This window comes from Thermobia domestica, chromosome 6 (assembly GCF_964235325.1).
Source record: "Thermobia domestica chromosome 6, izTheDome1.hap1.1, whole genome shotgun sequence".
Classification (NCBI taxonomy): Eukaryota; Metazoa; Arthropoda; class Insecta; order Zygentoma; family Lepismatidae; genus Thermobia; species Thermobia domestica.
This window is the reverse complement of record NC_137459.1, coordinates 272,906,238-272,932,507: the sequence shown is the minus strand read 5'-3', so window position 1 is coordinate 272,932,507 and position 26,270 is coordinate 272,906,238. Positions and strand designations below refer to the sequence as shown.

At 34.9% G+C, this 26,270-nt stretch overlaps 1 protein-coding gene across 3 annotated transcripts in view; it reads right to left on the bottom strand.

Moving 5' to 3' along the window:
* Positions 1-26,270, bottom strand: part of LOC145688493 (vitellogenin-like) — a 175,022-nt gene that overhangs the window by 38,579 nt on the left and 110,173 nt on the right. For all 3 annotated transcript variants that reach the window (XR_014131917.1, XR_014131918.1, XM_081762822.1), the window contains exons 19-20: positions 22,097-22,370; positions 7,261-7,421 (exon numbers count right to left, since the gene is read on the bottom strand). Coding sequence is in view for 1 of the 3 variants with exons in the window: in XM_081762822.1 (XP_081618948.1) it covers positions 7,261-7,421; positions 22,097-22,370 (435 nt within the window). In the remaining 2 variants the exon portion in view is untranslated. The remainder of the gene's footprint in view (positions 1-7,260; positions 7,422-22,096; positions 22,371-26,270) is intronic.

Sequence of the window (26,270 nt, the reverse complement as noted above, 5' to 3'; positions counted from 1 at the left end):
TGTGTTCATTCTTCATTCCTGGGCAAACGAATTATTGATTTTTGTTGGTAGATGTGCAGAATATTCCAGTTGAACTCATACATGAAAATCACTCTCAAGTGCACTTTCACTCGTCCCTGTTGAACACCGTATTGCGTCCTAGCTTACTAGGCACTTCAGTTTGTTTTCTGAAGAAGTACGTATCTTGTGGCGTTGCACGCGTGAACTCAGTCCACTCATTGGATGCGTTAGAGAGGATGCTGATTTCTTCCAAGATGTAAAATCAGACATTTTAATAGCACCAAACTAATACTATTATAATGAATTTAAGTTTTTTCCCTGTACAGAAGAAACAGGTAACAGTCTGTAACTATACCATCTTTCCAAACGTATGCCTCATGTGGCATTCCCTGTTTTTCAGTGATCTTCTTATTGACTAGAATAAAGGTGATTTAAGTGAAAAGTGTTGATTAATCATATCACTGGGTAAATAGTTAATATTCGTTAAACGGCGCAGAATACTCCTAGAGGAGACCGAGGTTGTTTGAGTCAAGGGGCTATTCGGGTCAAACTTAAGAAAAAAATGTCACTGTGCACTTAATATGCGCATCAGTACGCTGGATTTGCATTCATTTGTGAGTTCGTTGCTAATGAAAGTTTGTGTTGTTGATCTGGTGCTTTCTTATCAGTTGCTGTGAATATGAGACTATTCTGAGCAAGGTGAGTTGAAATACTTCATATTTTGGTCTGATATAAAATAGTGTCCATATGATATAAGGCGGTGAACCTGTGTAAATGCATTTATTTGAAAAAAAAAATTACTACTGTATGCGTAAAACAAAACGTCCGTACGTTATAACCCCTATTTTTGGTGATCTTCTCTGCCTCGTGTGAAAATAGTATGTTCCTACTTAAACATGTGAAAACAGGGTTATTTGAGCCGAAAAAATGGGGTATTTGAGTCAATGGGGGCTATTTGAGTCAAGTGTAAACTTCGTGAATATCTTCAACTTCTGAATTTTGGTTTTGTATTTATAGTTCAGCCTCCTATGTGATGCATGTATGTAAAACAAAACACTTCATTTTCCTTTTAGATGGTACGAACATGCAAATCAAAACATAAATACAGCAAGTGGAATATTGAAGACATGGAGGAGACGTGCAAAGTGTAACAAAAAGTGATTTGAGTTTACGTGGAGTTTCACAGCTGCGCAATTTTCATTTGGAAAGTTTGCGAAGGAAAGTGCATTTCGAAAGGGTAAGATTAGCTGGGTAATAATAATGGAACAGTTCAAAGTGCAAAACCGAAAGTCATAGGACACTCTACAATACTGATAGAAGAACAGAAGTAAGTTGCGGTAGCGAATTATGACTCTCAAGGAAAAAGGACTAACTTGCCACTCTGAAACGATATGCAACAAATCAAATTCCGCAACCTTTAAGAAACTACCTGGTGAAGACTAGTTTTCAAGTTTCATGAAAATCATCCGAATCTATAATTACGAAAGCCAGATGAACTATCAAGTGCTCGTGCCGATGGCGTTAACAATGAAGCAGTGATTCCGATTTTCAATTCTTGAAATCCGTCACTTCAACGTTTGTTCTCAACACAAAACAACAGCGTATATACAATGTGGATGAAGCAAAGTCACTGCCAAGAAGGTGGGATAAATAAGCGGTATACGTTGAGAGAAGCGAGAATGTCACTATGGTAGTAGCTAGAAACGCAGTTGGACAATACATCCCAGGATTTATTTTTTGAAAGATCAGCGTATGAATAAAGAATTTGTAAACAATATACCACCGGTTTCTCAAGTTTCCTTATCAGATAGTGTTTACCAGTAGCGGTTCGTGGTCTGTACAAGCACCGGTTGCAATGTTGCAATATCAAAGGTATGTAGGTACGCGCAAGTGTTCCCCTCCCCAGCATTCTTGAGTCTTATCTAAAAAAAAATATTCAGGAAATATAAAGAGGAAAGTCTTTTAAGCTCTATTTGTGTATTATTGATTAAATTATTTCTCTAATAATGATTCAATATATAAGCTATTTCCCTTTTTTCAAACAACCACTATCAATGTACGTTTATACACTATTTATAATCAAAACCTCTACACTCATGTTATTGAACAAGAGATAGATCAAATCTATAGCATGTGCTGTAAGCCATGAATGATGGCGTTAATCCGAAAAGAAGAAAAAAAGCAAGAAAATTGCATGCACGCAGTTAAACAAAATTATTTAATTATATAAACTATGCATTATTTTAGAATGGAAGGTCTTCTTCCTTCTTTTGGGCTTCAAATGTTTCTATGACTTGATTGAAATCTGAGTATGCTGCTCGCAAAGTTTTTTCTGAATAGAAAGCATCGCTACCGCAAATGTTTTCCGCTTTATTTTCTTTAGGTTTAGGAGAGAGAAACACCTCTCTCCTCCGACAATATGCATTTTGTTGTCATTTCTTTGTATAAATATACGGTACAAAAATCCATTTTCAGAAACCACGTATTTTTGTCTGCTGTTCTAGTATAAAGAAGCATGAAATCTAAGATATTTTCCTTCGAAAATGAAAAAAAAAAATAGTTTAACACCCCAGCAAATTAGGCTAAAGAAGACAGATGAGTATTCGAAGTGAATGATTTGATATTAATTTTTTATGCTCTCCGCCAGAAATTGAACACTGGATCATGTGCACGAAAGACACAGAGCTAGGAATTAGACCAGTGATAAGACATTTTCTTCTTCGAGACTCGATCGACCCCCTCTCCCCCAGAATAGGATTTTTTTAAAAATAAAACTTATCCCAATAATTTTCACCTTTCTATTATAAATGCTAAATAAAATCTATTGACTTCGAACGACCGCCCCCCAAACTTTCAGCCTGGATCCGTCCCTGCTACCACCAGACTTATATTTGTTCTTTGCGAGTTTGTGTTCTGTGAAAAACTTCTTACTTCTAAGCGTCTGTATCTCCCTCACCCTATCAATTGAGTCAAGCGCTGTCAAGCGGAGGAATTCGTAACTATTACAGAAGCTGACCAGTTGCGAAAGAACGTGCAACTGCAAACGACCAATACGGGAAGATAGGAGCGATGCAAGAATAAATCCACTTCCCCATGTTAAGAGATAGGAGCTCGCTGCCATATGCTCAATGTTACTGCTTCCAGTGGCAACGCTCGCTGCCACTGGAAATGTAAAACTCTCTTTTTCTTTCAGTTTTTTAATTGATTTTTTAAAGAAATGCATCAATACTGTTTTGCATTCAAGAGCAAAGGTTTATTTTTTACTGATACACTACTTTAATACTTAAAAATATTTTTAGTGTTAAAAAATATTCGGTTGCACAACCATGCAACATATAGTACCAGCCGCCGCTGGTGTTTACGTTAATGAAGAGCTGTTTGTTCTCTGGCTCGAGTTTTTTTTTTTTCAAACAAACAGAGTTGACGGAAAAAGTTTGTTAATTTTGGGCGGACATATTTCTTACTGTTCGCTACAAGTTGTCAAATTTTGTGAGCAACATGACATTGAATTTTCGTGCTTGCCACCTCACATCACTCATATATTACAATATCATAACCTTGGATAGTGTATTTTCATGACATCAGCCTATCAGAGCCCAGAAGTTCAAGTGATAATCAAATTTTAAAAGAATCAAGTCTGGGAAAGCAGCAATTCCATCATATGCTGTACAGCGATGCAAATTATTCTCACTTTTACAAAAATGTCAAATTGTATCTCCACGAAGAAACAAAGTGCAGGTCTATTTACTTCTCCCCGAACATGCCCAACAGCTTCGCCCGAAACGGAAGTTATCAATGAAGGAATCTGGCAAAACCTGCTCAACCTATGCTGCACGTGATGATGATAGTGATTAGAATGAATGCGAGAACAATGTACCATGCGAATTCTGTAAGGTGAAATATTTCTCTAAAGAATTAGTGAGCAATGGAGAGTGGATTCGCTGCCAACATTGTAAACAATAGTACCATGAGATATGTGTTGAACCTTATGGGACAAAACAGTTTCTATGCAACAAGTGCCTCTAAGTTACACATTTCTCGATAAATTTCATTGTCTCATACTTCAGGAGTTTGAGAAATAAGTGATTTCTCATAAGTTTGTATAAAAAATAATTTTCATGCACTTTGCTTTCTGCTGTACACAAGTTTTGACTTTTATCCTTCTATACATTTAATCTTGATTGACAAGACTGTTCGTTGAATTGGTTTTGAACATAAATATTATTGTCAGTTCATTTTTTATTTTAGAAGTTAAATTTGAACTAAAGTTTTCATTATTAATGTGTATTCTTTTTATTTACTGAAAATTAATGTAAAAAATGTAAAACTATCCGAAGTTTCTTTTTATGTTATTCTGTCAGGAGTTCTCTTTTTTCTCGTTTGCTTTTACAAGTGTTTATTTTAAAGAGAATAAACCAAACACACTAAGATAAATCTATACGTGTAAGGTATTAGGTAATATATAAGAAAATTAACAGTCTTGTATTATTACAACGCTGAACGAGTTTTACCTTATCCTTAAAGGAGCAGTTCGACTTAGAAATGCATTTTTTACAATTTATTTCCATTTGTAGAGTTGAAAATTCTAAAAGGAATGGTGTTTGTTTGATCGCGATACGTTCAGTCGTTAGCGAGTAACAGAGGAAGAAAGATTTTGTGATGACGTCATAGGTGGGCAAAGAGCGAGAGCAGGCTTACAATACATACTACACAGTGCCAAGCATTTCGATTGTGAGAGGTGCGGTGGCACGTTCTAAGTGTGGTTTCCTTTCCCAGAACTGATTGCAAAGACTTACAAATATCATCTGCATGTAGAACATGATATCTGATGGTGGGATGTACAAATGTTTTTATAATATTATAAAACGTATCCTATAAAGCATGAGTTCAGCGTTTCAAAAAAAAGAAAAAAAGAAATCGAAACCAATATGTAAATAGATAGCGGACGAGATTGCTGCAACACCTAAGTACCTTTTCTTTAATCATTCTTCCGATTCCCAAACATAAGTATGTTCATTTTCACGTTTTGTTGCAATTTTTAACGCTGACCCTATGATTTTGTGCTTCAAGGTATGTACAGGAGCGCAACATATGAGGCAAAAATGAAATAACATCTGTAAAGTTTGCCAGAATACGAAAAACACTTCACCGGTTAAATTTCTTTTATTCTCATAGCTGTTCGCGGAACAACTCTCATCACCCGTTTCATCATCATTGTCACATGATACAGAGAAATTAAACGATGAATCAATGTCTTGAGGAACAGTCATCGTCACTGATTCCTTCTACAAGCCAATATATTTCACTCCCTAATTCACATTGTTATTTCTAAAGTAGTATCTTCAGAATCATGAGTGACATTGTCTCTATTACCCTCTAATGCTTCGTCTTGACTACAACCGTCAATTGCGTCTTGTACGATATTTGTACGTTGGTAACTGGACATAGATCGGTGCTTGTTCAATGGCTCGGATTTTAAACCTTTCAATAATATACTTGGAACAGCATTCTTTCTCAGTTTGCGTGTAAATAATTCTCCTGTCATTAGCCATAAGTGGATCTAGACGGTAAAAACTCGGGGGGGGGGGGGAGTCAGAACCCAGACTATGATATGTATATCATGTTTACTAAAAACTTTCAAAAATATCTAAATAATAGCTTAAATCAATTTTGTCACTCAAAAACTGGGGGGCCTAGGCCCCCGGCCCCAGTCTAGATCCGCCACTGGCATTAACTTTTCTTTCAGTAAACTTCACTTCTTGACGGCAGGCTCTTCAAGATGTTTGGAACACGAGTTAATATATTTGGTACATTTTTTCCCATTGATTTTCTTGAGCCATAATTTATATCGATCTGGTGATTTTTCACGACTTAGAAACGTAAGAAAAGATGCTTTAGTCCTCAGCTTCAATTGCACAAGAATTACAACCGAAAACACAGCAAGTGTTAGGCATTTCTATTTCACTTCACAGACACAGCACGCGCTGTACTAACACGTGTTTTCTACTTCACACTAGTGTTCCTTTCAGAAAAAAAATCCGGGGGGAGGGGAAGGGACACTTAGTATTCGGAGAGGCACATTATTTTTACACAGTACTATTATATTTATTACATTATAGACGTATTTTGGTCTCCTCCGGGGGAATCTCTCAGAGCTCCGGGAGACAGTGCCACCATAAAAACATGTCAGGAAGAAACACTGTTTCGCACAACAAACGTTATTACTGCTCTCTCTCTCTCTACTCTTTTTTTATACTAATGCTATAGGAAAAACAACTAACAAAAACTTCCCTCAAGAATTCAACACAGAGCAACTAACAAATCCAAAACACAATCTATTAAATCCAATGCACTATTAAAGGTTTATCAGCTGCGTACAAAGGAGTGGTTGCTGACTCACGTTGAGTTTCTCGCGTATCCCACCAATGACGTAAGCAGTTACGATTCATCAAAAACAAATGTCTGTAGAAGCTGAACGAGACGGCCTATCAAGATATAAAAAAATACGGGTCTCTTATTTTTTGTTACTCTTTCTATTACACCAAACTTGTTTTTAACTCGAACTGCTCCTTTAATACCCTTTCCTAAAGAATTGCTCCACTTATTTTCTTTTACTATGAGGTTACTTTTTTTTTACAAATTATATAGAAAAGTGTATAATTTAAGAAAAGTGTATATACATGAACGCCAATGTAATTAACGTAAACAATGTTGATACAGTAAAAGACCCAAATAGCCCCTTGAGAAACCCAAATAGCCCCGTGATTTTTACTAGTCTCGAATTATGCCATTTTTATTTTAAATTCGTTTCCTGAATTTCCATGATTTAACAGATTATTTATTCTTTAATATGGTGTACTATAATAATGTACGTAGATTATGGGTTAATTATTTAAGCCCTAAAATGCGTCATTTTTTTTTTTTTTTTTTGGAAATTTTGAGTTTTCTCTTACTGTACCCAAATAGCCCCGGTCTCCCTTATCCCAAAATGTAATTGGATGAAACACTTGTGCTGTTAGGATTTATATAGATATTCATTTTTATTGTAATTCATTAACAAAGTTATTGACTTTTCACTTATATCATTGATTGTCTCTGCTTGATGATCAGGCATAATCATGAAGTGAATTTATTCATTTTCACTTGTATCTAGTCACAGTTTTAAGCTAACAAACCCCATGTATCCACATTTTTAATTTTGGTTTTCATGATCGGAAACTAGACATATGGAATCTAATACACTTCAAATATATTACTTACCTTCAATCCAAACCCAACGTTCCTAATACTAACAGCAACAGAATTGCTGCCCATTCGTTGTGGTTGTGTTGACATCAAGACATACGAACAGTTATCTAGTTCAGCTGTGTATCTATTGCCATCAAATGTGTTCACAGTTTCTCCATCTACAGTACATACAGCTATTGGGAAGAAATTTATTTGAATGAAAACGCTGCTAAAGCAGATTTTTAAATTTGCTTGAAATACGTTAAGAAATTAAGGCCTCTCAATCACAGAGGAAAAGAGATACAGAGATGTTAAAAAGCGTCCATATTACACTTAATTAAGTAGTTAATATGGCATTGTATATACTTGCAATTCGTCGTAAATTTAATTGAGATATTAACATAAATAATATTATTTTCACAACCTTATTTAAAGTTTGTTTAATTAGCTGCTTCTTTGTTTTATTGTTCTGCCTATTATCTAAATACAAAATATGAAAAATGCAAGTGAAACGATGATACAACAAAGGATTGAATATCTCTGAGAGCTATCTTTACCAAAAACAGAAATTGAAACAATTCTTTTGTTACTGTGTTATCAAATATCTGTAAATGTTTCAATCCCCAGGAGCATTTTAACATGTCTTATTGTTATATCAAACTTAGAAATGCTTTGACTTAAGGTGGTATCAAGGGTTTGGGTACAAAACCTCGCGGCCAGAACCTCGCGGCGACAACCTCGCGGACCAAAACCTCGCCTGGCCAAAACCTCGCCTCCCAAAACCTCGCGGCCCAAAATCTCGCCGGGCCGAAACCTCGCCTGGCCAAAACCTCGCCGCCCAAAACCTCGCGGGACAAAATCTCGCCGGGCCAAAACCCCGCCTGGCCAAAACCTCGCCGTCCAAAACGTCGCGGGCCAAAATCTCGCCGGGCCAAAACCTCGCCTGGCCAAAACCTCGCGGGCCAAAATCTCGCCGGGCCAAAACCTCGCCTTGCCAAAACCTCGCGCCCCAAAATATCGCCATACCCAAAATCTCGCCTGACCAAAATGTAAATGTTCCAACAGATGATAAGGATGACGGTATAAAAGACGCTGTTTCAGAAAAAGTATCACAGGTATTTGACCAAGTCCCGCGATACCATATGAAAATTCTATTTCTGTATTAGAGGATTTCAATGTGAAGGTGGGGCGACAGGATGCTTTTAAACTGGTTACAGGGAACGAAAGTCTGCATAAGGAAAGTAATGACAACTAACGGGTTAGTTTCGTGAACTTTGGAAAATCCAAAAACTTAAAATTTCAACAAAAATCTAATAATATTTATGAAAGTATGAAATAATATATGAGTTTTTACGACATCCCTTGATTATGTCCTATAGGTTAAAGGAGACGTAGATCACCAAGATGAAGGAAATGATCGAATAAAGAAAGTGGGAGGAAACGGGAATAACCCGAGAAAGCCCATGCACACGATGTTTTGTATCTTCTTCTTCTTTTTTCTTCTTCTTCTTCTTCTTATTATTATTATTATTTGTAATGTGGAATTGCATATTAAGAAACTCTTTGGGTAAATTTTAAAGAAAAGTTTCATTCGCGGCGAGGTTTTGGCCACGCGATGTTTTGGGTGGCGAGGTTTTGGCCCGGCGAGATTTTGTCCCGCGAGGTTTTGGGCGGCGAGGTTTTGGCCACGCGAGGTTTTGGCCCGGCGAGATTTTGTCCCGCGAGGTTTTGGGCGGCGAGGTTTTGGCCACGCGAGGTTTTGGCCCGGCGAGATTTTGTCCCGCGAGGTTTTGGCCGGCGAGATTTTGGGCGGCGATGTTTCGGCCGCGAGATTTTGTCCGTATCCCGGTATCAAGTATACACAATATCTGCTACTCAAGGAAATTATATTTCGTATTGTTAGTCTCATCCGCAAACTAATTTCATGTTTTCTTTATTAGTACTACTCTTCACAACATAAATTCAAGTAATAGTTGTTTATTGTTTTGAATTCTCAACTAAATGCAACAACAACAATTACATGTATTAATCACAGGATATCCTTTATGATTTATCTTTCTGATATAATGTTTTAATATAGTTTAAAATTTTGTTTTATTGAGATTTTTGATCGTCCAAATGACTTTTGTGTTATTAAAATAAGTCTAATATAACATTATGTTTTTAAAATTGAATGGTAGTTGTACCAATATGGGACACTGTTGAGTTACGAAATACTAATACAACAATGTGTAGTAGGACACAAAACTTTTACACCATACAATTATTACTATAAAACCTAATGCTAAACAAAATAATAGCATATTATCTTAATGTAAATTGTGTAGTTATATGTGTAAATATATGTAAATATTTCTACCGCTCACCCTTAGGACAATATTTATTCATTTTGATCAAGTAGGGTAGAAACAAGTAAAATCGAGACTGATCCAAAATCTAAACGATAATACATAAGAATGAAAAAAATATAAAACAATATTAACCGACTTCATCCAAAACGCTAAAAGGTAGAAAAATAAAGCACTCGAAAGTAGAAAATAGTTCATGAATATTATCTATAAAATGTTTTAAGTTTGTGCCAAGGCAAACAAATTAGTGTCAAATATAACTTTAGATTGAATCGTAATTTTATGAGGTATTTATTTGTTTGGCTTGGAATAAGCTTCCAAAATCTTTCAAAATAATAATAATGAATTATTTTCTGCTTTAAAACGCTTTATTATTATTATTATTATTATTATTATTATTATTATTATTATTATTATTATTATTATTATCTGCTTTTAACGCTTTTATTATTATCTACTTTGTATCGCTTTTGTTGAAATTGGTTAATATTGATTTTAGTTCTTACTTTCTGCTTTTTAGTGGTTTTATAGTCGGTTATTTTTCATTTAATTTTATTAATTCTTCCACTTTTTGTTACCCCAATACTTTAGTTAGATAGAGGTAGGAAAGTCGTCCTACGAACATGCATGATCATGAAATTTATAAGAAACCACTCCGAAATCATGCACTTTCAAACAAAAAATAAATGAATTATCTGTACACACAATTACGGTATGAGTACAGTCAGCTATTGAGAAGTTTCATGATCTAGCTCTCCATGTTAGATCCTCATGAAGCTTAAATGGAAACATCGGAAAGAAAACTCTTTCAAACAAAGAAATAAAAAAGTAATAAAAATCGTTGTACTTATGATAAAGTTATGCGTGAACATACAAATATTGAAGTTGGTTATTTACAATTTGCATACTGAACACATTGAAGAGTTTCATGATTTAGCTCCAAAGACTGTCATTACTTCCGAATGAAATTTTTAAGGAACCATATGCAGCGCCACAGTGAGTGCAGTGGGTGCAGCTGCACCCATATAAACTTCTATTTTCAGATTTCCTACAATAATCCTTTCTATTTTTTTGTATTTGAATTGTTTCCTATGTTTGGATATTTTTGATGACTTCTTAAGTCTCTCATAAGTTACTTGCTATCATACCATGTTCTTTTAGTTTTTAAAGTAAAACTTAGGGATTATTTTTGATATCTTAAGGCTCAATAGTGTAAAGCATTCTGGCAATAATGTTACGATGTTAGTGTCCCATCCTAAACTGCACCCACAATACCAAAATCCCGGCACTGCCTATGAAAGGAACCACTGGGAAGTATGCTCTTTTAAACAAAAGCAACAACAAAATTGAATCATCAAAATCTGTGCATTTATGTCGAAGTTACTTGTGAACATAGACACAAAAAGAAAACTGGAAGAAGAACGAAATGTGACGAATGTTGTCCAAGAGTTTGGGATTACCCACGTCATTGTTTCACGTGCATTAGCAAAGGAGAGGGATGGTGGGACATGATCAATTGCAGCAGCTATCGACCACTGCATTATACAACAGGCATGAAGAGATCGAAGTCAAACAGTGGGTGTCACGTCAAACATTTAACAGAACTGCAAGCCTCACAATCTGATTTACCACAGGAGCAAGTTAACTGCACGGTGGTGGTCTCTCTGCCCGATGGTCATTACATTGTGTTGCATTGGCACCCGCACAACGGCGCCATCTTTTGCGGTAAGAGAAAGGTAAGATGGTAAGAGAAAGTAAGATGGCAAATAACAAGATATTCTGTTCGGGTGGCGTTAAGGCCGAGAATTGTGTCGCAATATTAATGAGGAACGAAGTAGCAAACAACAAGAGGATATTGTGATACTATAAATATACATCTAACAACTGATCATGATGACAATGAAGTAGAAGTAATGTATGACGATATTAGTGACATATTGTGTCAGAAGGGGAGAGGTAAGCTCAGCACCATAGTAATGAGAACTCTTCAACATGTGCGTGAACCTGACAGAACCCATTTTTGGAAATTAAAAATAAACCATGTAGATCATTTGTTCATCGTTTGTTCATTATTGCTCACACAAAATTTTCATTTGTTCACGTTTTATAAACAATTTATACGAAAAGCAAAATAGGCGCTGCTAACTTCGCGTAACAGAACCCATTTTCAGAAATCGAAAATAAACCATGCAGATCGTTTGTTCACGATTGTTCACATAAAATTTTCGTTTGTTCACAATTTATAAACAATTTAAACGAAAAACAAAATGGGCGGTGCCAACTTCACGCAGCAGAACCCATTTTCATAAATCTGATATAAACTATGCAGATTGCTTGTTCAACGTTTGTTCATGATTGTTCACATAAATTTTAGTTTGCTCATGATTTATAAACAATTTATACGAAAAATAAAATTAGCGCTGTCAACTTCACGCACCTGAAAAATATTGCAAATTAAAAGTAAAGAATGCAGATCCTTTGTTAATCGTTTGTTCACGATTGTTCACATAACATTTTCGTTTGTTCACGATTTATAAACAATTTATACGAAAAACAAAATGGGCAGTGCCAACTTCATGCAGCAGAACCCATTTCCAGAAACCTAAAATAAACTATGCAGATTGTTTGTTCATCGTTTGTTCACGATTGTTCACATAAAAGTTTCGATGGTTCACGATTTATAAACAATTTACACGAAAAACAAAATGGGCGGTGCCAACTTCACGCAGCAGAACCCATTTTCAGAAATCGGAAATAAACAATGCGGATCGTTTGTTCATCGTTTGTTCATAATTGTTGACATAAAAGTTTTGTTTGTTCACGATTTATAAACAATTTATACGAAAAACAAAATGGGCGGTGCCAACTTCATGCAGCAGAACCTATTTTCAGAAATCGGAAATAAAAAATGTGGATCGTTTGTTCATCGTTTGTTCATGATTGTTCACATAAATTTTAGTTTGTTCATGATTTATAAACAATTTATACGAAAAACAAAATGGGCGGTGCCAACTTCATGCAGGAGAACCCATTCTCAGAAACCTAAAATAAGCTATGCAGATTGTTTGTTCATCGTTTATTAACGATTGTTCATATAAAAGTTTCGTTTGTTTACGATTTATAAACAATTTAAACGAAAAACAAAATGGGCGGTGTCAACTTCATGCACCTGAAAAATATTGGAAATTAAAAGTAAATAATGCAGATCGTTTGTTTATCGTTTGTTCGTGGTTGTTCACATAAAAGTTTCGTTTATTCACAATTTATAAACAATTTATACGAAAAACAAAATGGGCGGTGTCAACTTCATGCACCTGAAAAATATTGGAAATTTAAAGTAAACAATGCAGATCGTTTGTTCATCGTTTGTTCATAATTGTTGACATAAAAGTTTTGTTTGTTCACGATTTATAAACAATTTATACGAAAAACAAAATGGGCGGTGCCAACTTCATGCAGCAGAACCTATTTTCATAAATCTGGTATAAACTATGCAGATCGCTTGTTCATCGTTTGTTCACGATTGTTCACATAACATTTTCGTTTGTTCACGATTTATAAACAATTTATACGAAAAACAAAATGGGCGGTGCCAACTTCATGCAGCAGAACCCATTTTCCGAAACTTAAAATAAGCTATGCAGATTGTTTGTTCATCGTTTGTTCACGATTGTTCACATAAAATTTTCGTTTGTTCACGATTTATAAACAATTTTAACGAAAAACAAAATGAGCGGTGCCAACTTCACGCACCTGAAAAATATTGGAAATCAAAAAGAAACAATGCGGATCGTTTGTTCATTGTTTGTTCATGATTGTTCACATAATTTTTTTTGTTTGTTCACGATTTATAAACAATTTATACGAAAAACAAAATGGGCGGTGTCAACTTCATGCACCTGAAAAATATTGGAAATTTAAAGTAAACAATGCAGATCGTTTGTTCATCGTTTGTTCATAATTGTTGACATAAAAGTTTTGTTTGTTCACGATTTATAAACAATTTATACGAAAAATAAAATGGGCGGTGCCAACTTCATGCAGCAGAACCTATTTTCAGAAATCGGAAATAAAAAATGCGGATCGTTTGTTCATCGTTTGTTCATGATTGTTCACATAAATTTTAGTTTGTTCACGATTTATAAACAATTTATACGAAAAACAAAATGGGCGGTTCCAACTTCACGTACCTGAAAAATAATGGAAATTAAAAGTAAACAATGCAGATTGTTTGTTCATTGTTTGTTCACAATTGTTCACATAAAATTTTAGTTTGTTCACGAAACAATTTTTCCAAAAAATTGTCGGTGCCAACTTCACGTACCTGAAAACTATTGGAAATTAAAAGTAAACGATGCAGAACGTTCGTTCACAATTGTTCACATAAAATTTTCGTTTGTTCAAGATTTATAAACCATTTATATATATATATATATATATATATATATATATATATATATATATATATATATATATATATATATATATATAAATGGTTTATAAATCTTGAAGAAATGAAAATTGAATGTGAGCAAATAATGAACAAATGATATGCGTGGCTCATTTTCGAATTCCGAAAATAAGCCACGCATATGATTTGTTCATTATTTGCTCACATACAATTTTCATTTCTTCACGATTTATTAAATCATTATACAAAAGTTTTCGACAAAGTTTTCAACAATGTAAGTTTTCAACAATCAAAATCATTTTGCTATAATATGAATTCCGGAGTACCACAAGGCTCAAACTTGGGGCCCTTATTATTCCTACTCTTTATAAATGATCTGCCAAGGTATGTTAAGAACTCAAAATGTATATTGTATGCAGATGATGTTAAGTTGTATAAAGAAATACAAACGAATTCTGATATATTAAAACTGCAAGAAGATTTAAATAACATATATACATGGAATATATAAAATAAATTAAATTTTAACATTAAAAAATGTAAGTTTATGATATTTACAAAACAAAGAACTGTAACTGAAACTCTGCCCTATTCAATAGGAAATCAATATCTGGAGCGGATATTTACGTATAGGGACTTGGGAGTTACAGTTAGCAGCGAAATGTAATTTAATAAACACATTTCATTGATCACACAAGATGCCTTCAAGCAATTGGGGTTTGTAATCAGAAGCACTAAACTGTTTACGAACGTAAATGTCATTGGAACTCTTTTTAAAACTCTAGTACTGCCAAAAATGGAATATGCGTCAGTGATCTGGGCAGCTAAATGTAAAACTCAAGAAAATCAGATAGAAGCAATACAAAAAAGATTCCTAAGGTACTTATGTTATAAGAAAACGGAGCAGTCTGCTCTGGTAAATAGAATATCTTACTCTAATTTGTTAAGTGAATTTAATTATATTAAACTTTCTGCTAGATGTGTCATTGCATAAGAAATATGTCTACACAAAATAGTAAATGGCATATTTGATAATAGTGAATTTTTACAATACATTAAATTTAATATCAGTGACAGAACGTTAAGAACAAGAAATCTGTTGTGGTATAAAACATCCAAAACAAATACATACAATAATTCACCATTGGTCAGAATGTGTAAGCTGTATAATAATATAGCACAAAGTGTAGAAGAATTTGACCTTAATCTTAACCAGCAAGTGTTTATAAAATTAATCAAAAATAAATTTTTACTGAATAATGGTACAGGATAAAATAAATATAGGTGTAATTATGGACTTTATCTATGTATTGATGTCTTCTTGCTTGTAAGTATATGTGCGTGTACTTATATGTGTATGTATTCATATAAAACCTATATACCTGTAGGGTATGTACTTCAATATGTGTATCTGGAAATATTCAGAAGCATAAACCATAACTGTTGTTTATAGCGATATTTATTATCTAACTTTGTGTATCTGAGAAGAATGTTTCTTGCCATTTTTGTGTTTTTGTGTTTTTTTTTAATTTTTATTTTCATTTTTCTTTCTAATACTATCTTTTTTCTTTTTTAATTTTTATCACTTACTAATCTAGTAATTGTTCCTTTAATGTATGTAATAGATTGTAAGAGCCTTCTGTAAATGGAGATTTTTTCTCTGTTGAAGGTAAATAAATAAATAAATAAATAAATAAATAAACAAAGGCAATGTGCGTAAACCTCGCAGAGCGCATTTTAGGAAATTCAATATAAATCATGCAGATTGTTTGTTCATAGATATTCACATAAAGGGAAGCTTAACAAAAATTATTTTAAAAAGAAAATGAACTGTGCCAACTTGAAGAAACTGGAAAATTTTCGTAAATGAAAAGTAAATCACGCAGATCGGTTGCTGATATGATTTTTTGTTTTGGTCGCCAAGGAGAATTTAAAATTGTTTTATAGATACTCTCACAGAAGATGTTATATTACCGTTTTGACACTTGTACACAACAATGTTTCACACAAACCATATCTATTGCAAGTTAAAGTGGGGTTCTAATTTGAGATTTTACTATTCATTCCCACTCCACCCACTTATGGTCGGAAAGATAATTTTCTAAGAATTAGATTTTCTCCTTTGTATTATTTCACTTTTACTTAAATCATCTTTTTCTCCGTTACATTATTCTCGAGCCGTGAAATGATAACTATTCTATGTGATTTCTTATACGAGTTTTATTCTGTTCATTTATCACCAATCGTTTTTATATTACTGGTACTGGACGTTTTATCTGATATAGGTACCATGTCTTGGCGGCCATTTTAAAAACGGTTGACCTATCTGAAAAATCTTTTGGCACAACGCTGTTTAGTGTTTGAAGATCTATCGAACGAGGTATCACTCGACTCATGTTTCTATTTAAAATTTCGAAGTTGGGCCCTGATACCCCATGAAAGGCAGCCCTGGGGGCACCGAGACAACATCATTCGACGTGCCTCATTTCATTTTCCTGTTTCACTTTTTGTTCTGTTCATTTATCTCCAACCGTTTTCATATTAGTGCTACTGGACGTTTTATCTGATACAGGCACCATGTTGTTTTGAAAATGATGACAGATATGAAAAATCTTTTGCCACAGTGCTCTTCAGTTTTTAAGGGTCTATCGAACGAGGTATCACTCGACCCATATTTTTATTTAAACTTTTGAAGTTGGGCCCTGGTCCCCATGAAAGGCGGCCCTGGGAGGCACCGCGATAATACCATTCCATATACCCCATTCCATTTCCTGTTTGAATTTTTGTTTGGTTCATTTATCTCCAACCGTTTTCGAGATATTTCCGTGGGAAGATTAAAATGGGCCATATATATATATATATATATATATATATATATATATACAGAGAACCGGTTGTTAAAAGATTACAATAGCACCACTGCCATACGTCCCTCAGATATCCTTATAAGGGAAATCTATTTTCGCTCCATTTTGTTACAGAGCAATGTGAGTATTGTCTAATAGAGATACACCATCTGGACATTGCCTCCAATTAAATATTCACGACCGTTTGAAGTGAATTTTGAAAAAAAAAAAAAAAAAAAAACACTTTGGTCGAGCTGGGTTCTTATAATTTAATTTCAAGAATCCCAAGGCAAGAAACTGAGTTCGAATCTTTTCCCTGAATCTATTCTTCTCGTGCGAAGAATAAGTATTTCAGCTAGAATTTCTATATACTTCCTATATTGCTTTCTGTTGAAGGGTATACATGAGAGAGATTATAATTCGTATATGCTATTAAGTATATGCAATTCAGTCATGTTCATTTAATAATTCAGAATATTTTTTGATTGCATTGTGAAGAATTTTATAGATGAAATATTCTTTCAAGCAACTGACTAATATGTCAGTGAAATATATAATTTACACTGAAGTACCTTATTTGTCCTCGTCATAGCAAGTTGAAACTTTTTCTCACAATTTGCGTTATTATTATTATTATTATTATTATTATTATTATTATTATTATTATTATTATTATTATTATTGTTGTTGTTATTTGTGTGTATGTTCTTTATATTTATATTTTCCTTTACATCTTTATAGTTTACCATTTTCCCCTTTTTAATTATTTTCCAGTTTTTATTCTTTATTATTATGTATATTTAGCAGGTCTGTAATCAGTTTCTAGACATAGTCATATCTACGCTACGAAACGTACAAGGATGTAGCGTTGATCAATGATAGAGCATTTACCTCTCGAGCATGGGATCTCTGCTTCGTTCCAGCTTCCAATAAATTATTTATAAATCGTGACCAAACAAAAATTTTATGTGAACAATCATGAACAAAGGATGAACAAACTATCTGCATTGTTTATTTTTGATTTCCAATATTTTTCATCTACACTCGTGTCCAAAATGATTGTCGCATATCTATAACTGTCTTCTTGTAAGAAAATAATTTGATAATGATTTTGCAGGGTACTTTTAATACTGCTATTATGTCTATAATCGGGAAATGTATATTTGTGGTAAATTTCATAGGAAAAGAATTATAAATACGAAAATCAGAATGAGTAAAATAAACTGTTGCTAATTGAACAAGAAAATTATATTTTCGTTTTATTGTTCTTATTTATTGCTCTTTTGGCATGAAATTTTCCACATACATGTCTTTGCGGATTATACACATAGTAACATTATAAGAAATATCGGGTAAATTCGTTATCAAATTATATTCCTACAACAACATATTTATAGACATGCGACAATAATTTTGGACATGAGTGTACGTGAAGTTGGCACCGCCCATTTTGTTTTTCTTATAAATTCTTTATAAATAGTGAACAAACGAAAATTTTATATGAACAATCGTGAACAAACGATGAACAAACGATCTGCATTGTTTATTTTAATTTCCAATATTTTTCAGGTACGTGAAGTTGGCACCGCCCATTTTGTTTTTATTATAAATTCTTTATAAATCGTGAAAAAACGAAAATTTTATGTGAACAATCGTGAACAAACGATCTACATGGTTTATTTTGAATTTCCGAGAATGGGTTCTGCCAGGTTCACGCACATCTCTTCAACAGCGTTAAAAGAAATAAACGGGGCCATGTGTTGATCGGCTTCTGTAGGGAACATGATGTGGTGATGACAAACACATGGTTTGAGAAGAGGAAAACGAAGATGTACACGTGAAAAAGTCCAAGAGATAAAAGACGCTACCAAATCGATTATGCTGTTGTCGCAGAACGTTTCAGAAATTGGAGCGGGCATTGATTTGGACCACAATCTCCTAGTGGTGGAGGTACAGATCGAAGCATTCCAATGAAAGTGTTACAAAAAGTTTAAGTCAAAATTACCAACGAACACTTGGGCGGTATGCTTATGCATTCATAAATACACGTCTCGATCGACTATCTTTTCTCCTTGTCTCAAACAGTCTGTGTGACGTAATATACTCTTTCCATTGAGGCGTAAAGAACAGGAACCATGTTTACAATAAAACCGTCTCTTTCATACGTTTATTCTGAAATGCGTTTTATAATAAAAAAAATGTCACCAATGTTCCCAAGAACGCCTTTATTTTTCATTCTTTCCCTTTTTCAAAGATTGCACGGAGCACCAATCTAGGAAGATGTTCCTGCGAAATCTATGGAAGTTGGCAATCACGGCAGTACGTTTTGTACTTTCCAGTCTGTAATTCGAGCGCAGAGCTTTAGAAATTACTGTCAGAAATGAGTATTATTTAATGATTAATTTCATTTTGATTCCCAGTAATTGTAAGCAAATATTCCAGGAGCGTCATTTGGGCAGCACAGGAGGGTATAATTCCTCCCTCCCTTGAGTGTAATAAACACATATTGTTTGATCAAATGTATAGTAAAACGCTGATATAAAAAGTGAAACTCTTATGTCGGCGGCCAAACAAAATCTAAAATGACGCTTCTCTTAGAAACAATCTTATAGAGTTTCGATAGCACATTGCTAGGGTGCTTACATTTGGTTTCAAGAGTCGAAGATATAATTCCAAGCCATGTGCGTTCATAGTGGACGACATTGAGAGAGAGAGAGATTCAAATATGGAGACAGAGAGATTCAAGATTCAGAGGAGAGATTCAAATATGGATTTACATATGCAAATTTAGAATTGCAGAGAAAATGATCGGACAGGATCCATATTATGACGAAATTTGTGATTTTTTAAAACAGAAGAAGGAAAGTTTCCGAACTGCGAGGATCACATCAGGTAGTTGTCGAATTAAGGTGCAGAACTCTTTTTAGAGCAACAGATAATTGCGAAGGGAGAGAAAGATCTTAAGACCTGGGGAATTAAAAAAAAGTCAGCTTCTGAGACGGGTTTAGAACGACGAAATTCTTAGCTATGAAACAATGATTTTACGTATGTATTATGCATTCATGCACTCTACGCAGTCATTCGAATGCTTTTCCTTTAGCTACGTTGAGAAACTAATAGAATGGAATATTCCAAAAGTTGACTTGGTGAGTGCGCAGTTAACATTAAATGTAGGCCTCTTGTAGCTTAGTTACAGGGTACTGTACATAATGAACTTCTCTTGTTCAAGAACACTATTTAAGGTAGTAAAAGTTGGTTACTACTGCGCTAATTGAGTTATATTTGATAGAATCGTCTAATAAAATAATACCAAATACTCAGACATAAATCACCTTTTGAGAAGCACTAGTGGAAAATGACACAAGTCGTCGTAAACATGTTAGACTTTTGAAAAGAAAAAGTTTTTTTTTTTTTTTAAGTAATGGAAAGGCCCATAAGAGTGCCACTTAGATGCGAACCTATAAGTCTACAAATATCTTTGTAAATAAAATGTCATAAAATGCATTAACTCAAAACATTTTTGTTTCTTCCCCACTGGTTCTAACATTTACTCCTTGTTCCGCTAGAGGGCAGTAGATTCAAGATGACGTTCGCCAAACAGCAACGCAGCTGGTGTGTTTTGGAGTTTCACTCAACAAAGAGTGTTGTGTCTGTGCGACGTGCGTTTAGGCGCAAATTTGATGTGAAACTACATTCGCAGAAATTAATTTTGAAGTGGTACAACGATTTCACAGAAGAAACATGCATCTGTGACAAGCGAAAAGGTCATTCCGGCCGACCACCAGTCTCACAGCAAGTTTCTGATCGCGTGAGAGAAATCTTTGTGCAAAGCCCCAAGAAATTTGTGCACAAGCTAGCCAAGAACTACAAATCCAAAAAAAAGAAGCACGGTTAGCAAGCCTTGCACTTTCATCCGTATAAACTGTAATTGGTGCAGAAGTTGAAACCTGAAGACCATCCAAAGTGATTTCAGTTCTTTTCAGATCTTCAGCAATTACTCGAAAATGATAACCTGATGTCCTTAAGTGACGAAGCAATCTTTCACCTACATAAAAAGGTCAACAGACGAGGATCGGAGAATCCCCACCTCACGCTGGAGGTGGAGGTGGAGGTGGAACGTGATTCATCCAAATTTTTTGTTCCATTCCAGAACGGAGAGTTTATGGACCTTTCTTGAAGGTCTAACTATATCTGGTGAAAGTTACCTGGGTATGTTACAGAACTAGATGATGTCACATCCTACTGCCCTAGATGACCATTTTTTTTTTTTCAACAAGATGGAGAACCACAGCACTGACATAGCAATGTCCGTAAGTTAATCAATGAGCTCCTGCCACACAGATGGATCGGTCGTGCTGGATGCGTTGACCAAGTGTTTCTTCAGTGGACTACTAGGTCACAGGACCTTACTGTATGTGATTTCTTCCTGCGGGGTTATGCCAACGACATAACGTACGTACTCCACTATCCCCAACAATGGAAATTCTGAAGGAATGAATCATAGAAGTTATCAACACAATCACGTCGGATACGCTTCGAAGAGTGTGGAGTGAGCTTGATCATCGGATGGATTTTTGCCACATAACACGTGGCGCCCGCATGTAGTGGCTATAATGAACGTACACCAAATGAAACTTGTGTTGATATACCTTTCGGCAAAAAATGAAAACTAAATTCCAGAAGGTTTTATTTTATAACCAATTAAAATCACGTGGTGTTTTCCTGGACATGCTGTGTGTGTTCTGCTAATTTAAAAGAATATAATTGCAGATGCGAACACATAAGACTATTCTTAATTTCGGGGTTTTTAATTTGAATATAGAACAAAGGTCAATCAAAAAAAATATATATATATAACGTTCCCTTACAAATTGCCCACAGTTCGTATATATTTTTTAGTTATTACGTACATTAAAGATAGCTTGAAGAACATACACCAGTTTAGAACGCACAAAACTTTATAGTTTTCGATATTAAAGTATTTTAATGCACCATTCAACATTATGCATCTAACAAGTATGGCGACACTCACAATTATATTGTATAAACATTTCCTTGACAACAACTAACATCACCATAGCAACGCACAAACTATATATACTATCTACTAGTCTTACTCACATTATTTTACTCCTCTTCTATTACAGAGATTGTGCTTGAGCACGGCTGCCCTGATTGCAATCGAAATAAACAATATACAACATTATCGTTGTAAAATTTACATGGTTAATTTCCACTTGTGTCGAGATTATTAAAAATCTTACCTTTAAATTGTCCAGCTAGGACGTTTGTTAAGAAATTGTCTTCTGAGTTGGACGATAGAATTAAAGATGAAAACATCTGTCCACTTTGAGTCTCTTTCGTTCGCTTTTGAGTGCGGGACTTTGTATTTTTTAAATCTCTAGAAATCCGGAAAGATCCACTTATCTCACCAGATGATTCGTTTATATTTTCATCATGTTCTTCCAAATGTGGATACACTAAATGTTTTACCCACTCATATCCATTTTTTATAGATTGTTTCACGTAATCTGTAGCCTGAAAAGAAAACAAGATATTCGATCAATTGTTTGTAGCTTAACACATCTTTTCAGCCTACTTCATAAAATGAGATCGGAAACACTCTACTCGAGTTTTTGTATCCAAAGGCGAACACTCCTAGCGGGGCTTAAACCCGAAACCACGTACACAAAAACCATACACGTTAACCATTGTCAACGAGTAAGCACTTAAATTGTTTGAAAAAACATATCTAGGATAGCAATGAAAATAGCAAATAATAATAATAATAATAATAATAATAATAATAATAATAATAATAATAATAATAATAATAATAATAATAATAATAATAAAATGTATAAAATAAACAAAATAAAAATCCATAGTTTGGCGGAGAACAAAACTACTGTCTTTTACTTGTTGAACAAATGGTCTAGCACCAATTGATGGTAAGTTTTGTGGATTTATCGCTGTAGTTCAATTGTAGAAGATCCGTTCAACAAGTAAAACATAATAGGTTGGTTTTCCCCAGATCAGAGATAAATCTTTTCTGTTTCCTCTGATAAGGTTGCATGGACAATGGTATTGCAAAAATAAAGTATTTTACGTAAAACTATGTAGCATAATTTGGCACAACTTAGAAATATCGCTTATCTTACTCATTGCATGTACAGTCATATGAAACAAAAATGGCTATCACTTCTCGTTGAAAGGCTTCGTATTCTAATTTATAGACAGAACTAAACCAGAAATCTGTGTGGTCGGTAAGGTGTCTACCTACAAATTAGGGGGCCCGGATTAGATCTCCGGCACGGACAGAAATTTTTTTCTCGCTCTATCCTCTTTCTAATGTGACTGTAAGGTTCGTCAAACATTTCTAAAATAGGTACCTGGGATAATCTGAAGCAGGAGCTTTTAGCAGATTTGTACTTTCGTGGCCTGTTCCAAAAGGGTCACTTTTACTTTATTAAATTAAATAGATGTCAATCGTCTTTGGCAGTTCGAGTTTAAATATTTGAATTTCCTACGTGCAAATATGGGACCGTCACCTTTAAAAGAGAGGACGGTTGCGAGGACTTGTAGGATACAAAGACTGATATATCGCTCTCTTCTACTTTGATTTTATATCGAACTTTGACAGTACGTGACTTAACATGCCTAAAGTATTCTTCTTCTTCTTCTTCTTTTGTACTGAACAAGCGGAAAATAACGTACTCAACAAACAAAATTGAAGTAACCAGGGTCGCTGAGCAGATGTCTATGATTTTTCTGCGTTAGGTTCCAGATGGACTTTTTCATTGACTTTTGTGAGTGAATTATTGTTATCTAAACTGCCGCACGGTCAGCAAATGAGGTACTAACTTTACAAGCGGACAACTGACTATTTGGGCAAAGCTGGAATTTTCAGTGGAACATCAAGATTTAAGCTTACTTATCATGTTATAGGGTCTGTTTCATGGGAAAGTCGTTAGATAGAGATGAAGGCTCGATTTAGTTGAACAAGCGTGAGCTGAAGTCTTTTAAATTGTCTCTCGTGCTCAATTTGACAGTGGTGTTTACCTCGTTGTTTACCCGACCCCTCATATGTCAACTCAAGTTAATGAAAAGCGGAGCATGTGCTCCGAGCTGAATCAACAATAACAATTTTAATTGTTCCCTTTTGTGCTCTCTGTTTATTCTTTCAACTTTAAGGCGAGACAATCTACATATCAAGGTTACAAGTTATTCCATCAATCTCTCACAAATTTCAAGCGATACTAGCTTTTCCTTTTCAATCGCGATTAACAAAAAACAAACCAAAACATGGAATTACCTGAGGAAGAAAAAAAATAAAATGAATTAAATTTCAAGCTTAATGATAGAACATACAAGCCTACGTCCTTCCGGAAGGACGTTTGTACAGACCTTCCATTCTGTCAGTCGTATCAACATGATTTTTTCTGCGCTTTCAACTAGATTTCATGCCCTTTCCACCAGGAGAACTTTCTGTCCTGCTGAAGTGCATAAAGTACTCTAATTTATAGATACACGTGGTAGGACTTTAGGACGTTGCGTCCTGCCGGAAGGACGTTGTACGTTCTAAGATTCTATGATTGAGGCTAAAAGAGACGGTAATGATAATGAATGAAATGATAGAATGTAGAAAGTGGAATAATGCCGACAGACGTTTATCCACAAATAAGTCTACTTCGCGTGAAGTGGGATCGAACCAGGGATTGCATGCAGCAGAGGTAAACGCTCTACCGCTGAGCCATTTTCCTAATAGCCCAGAAAATAAAGGGTTTATGCCGGGAAAAATTCGAGACAAGCTGAAATTTTGCCAGTTGTTAGGACTTAACTAGAGGTACATTTTCCCAAAAGACCCGCCTTGTGCTTCCCCTCCGCCCCCTTTAACATCCAAATTGCAAGGTTTTCGATTATCGCTCATATCTCCGTTATTATTCATCTGATCTTCAAACTCTTTTCACAGTTTTTTTTTTTACTCGAACCACGATCTAAAAAAGTCATTCTTAACAATTTTCGCTAGGTTCAATACTTTAAGAGATATTCGTAGAAATGTGTAAAATTTTACATTTTTATGTGCACTTTTTTCCCGCTTTTTATATTTTAACTTTTGTATATTCGATAATTTGTAGAAACGCTTCAAATAAAAGTTGTAGAGCGTGTCCCGGACTGGACACCTATGGAGTAGCCGTGTCCCTGACCGACAACCGGCAGCTGTAAATTAATTGACACTATTATATATTAAAAATAAACATTGCCATTCACAGCATCACGGACTCCCCCCCCCCCCCCCGCTAGCTATTGTTACAATTTTTGTGTTCCTTATACACGTTGGGCCTTATGCAGAGTCGTTCTGACGGATGATTAATGATATACTAAAGAGAACGTTTAATATATGTTTCCTGCAGTAATCAGACCTTTAGTATGACGCTAATCATACGTCAAAACGACTCTGTATAAGGCCAGTTATGTTCGTTATTCATTCCTTGACTTTTGTTTTCAAATCATAATATCAATAATTTATATATACAATTCCTGTCGATATTGAAGGCATTTAACACTATTTACAATATATACATGCTATTATTCATAATCAATTGCGTCTTGATTTTCATCCATGGTTGATGCGTTGTAACATGAAAAACCATTATAATGTTCGCACATAGCCCAACAATTCACATCTGATAACACTTAACAATAATCTCTAAAATCAGTTCTGTAAGAACACGACACTATACACAACAAATCATTTCGTGCAAAAGGCTTTGAAGAGGTAACTGGTTTAAGTACTTTTCTCCCTCCTCCATTTAATCTTACGGACTCTAGCTTCCATCCCCATTCAGTAGCTGACGAATTGGCTCCCCACTATCTATCTCCTTGCCAATAAACCCTTAGTAAGTGCTATTGACATGCTTCTGTTGTTGGAGGTAGTTTAACCAATCGAAATTCGATATCAAATTTGGCTTTCTTGTGAGCATACTGAACTTGAAGTATCGGTATTCATTCAAGTTTCAGTATCTGTTCAGTCCATACAGTCCTAGTACAAATTGTTCTCCACTTCTTAGCAATTCTTCTTTGAAAATATTGTCCTCGGTAAACATCAAAGCTTGCTTCTTACAAGCAACGTACAGAACAAGGCAGGATCAGATCCGACTCAAACTTCGCCCACAGGACGCATAATAAAAAAGAAGAAAAATGCCAAATTTTAGCTGCCCATATCCAGAAACACCGGAGATATGCTCCGCAACATAACGCACCACGCGACAATGAGACGACTCGAATTGTGTCTACTGGTTTCACTTGCACATATGGAACGAAGTGAACGTGACAGCAGGGGCCGGCCAGTGAGAAGTGATAGTGTGTTTGTGGCATACGCAAGCCAAAACGCGCAATATTCTATGTAGTGAATGTGTCCGCAGTATCGTTCATCTA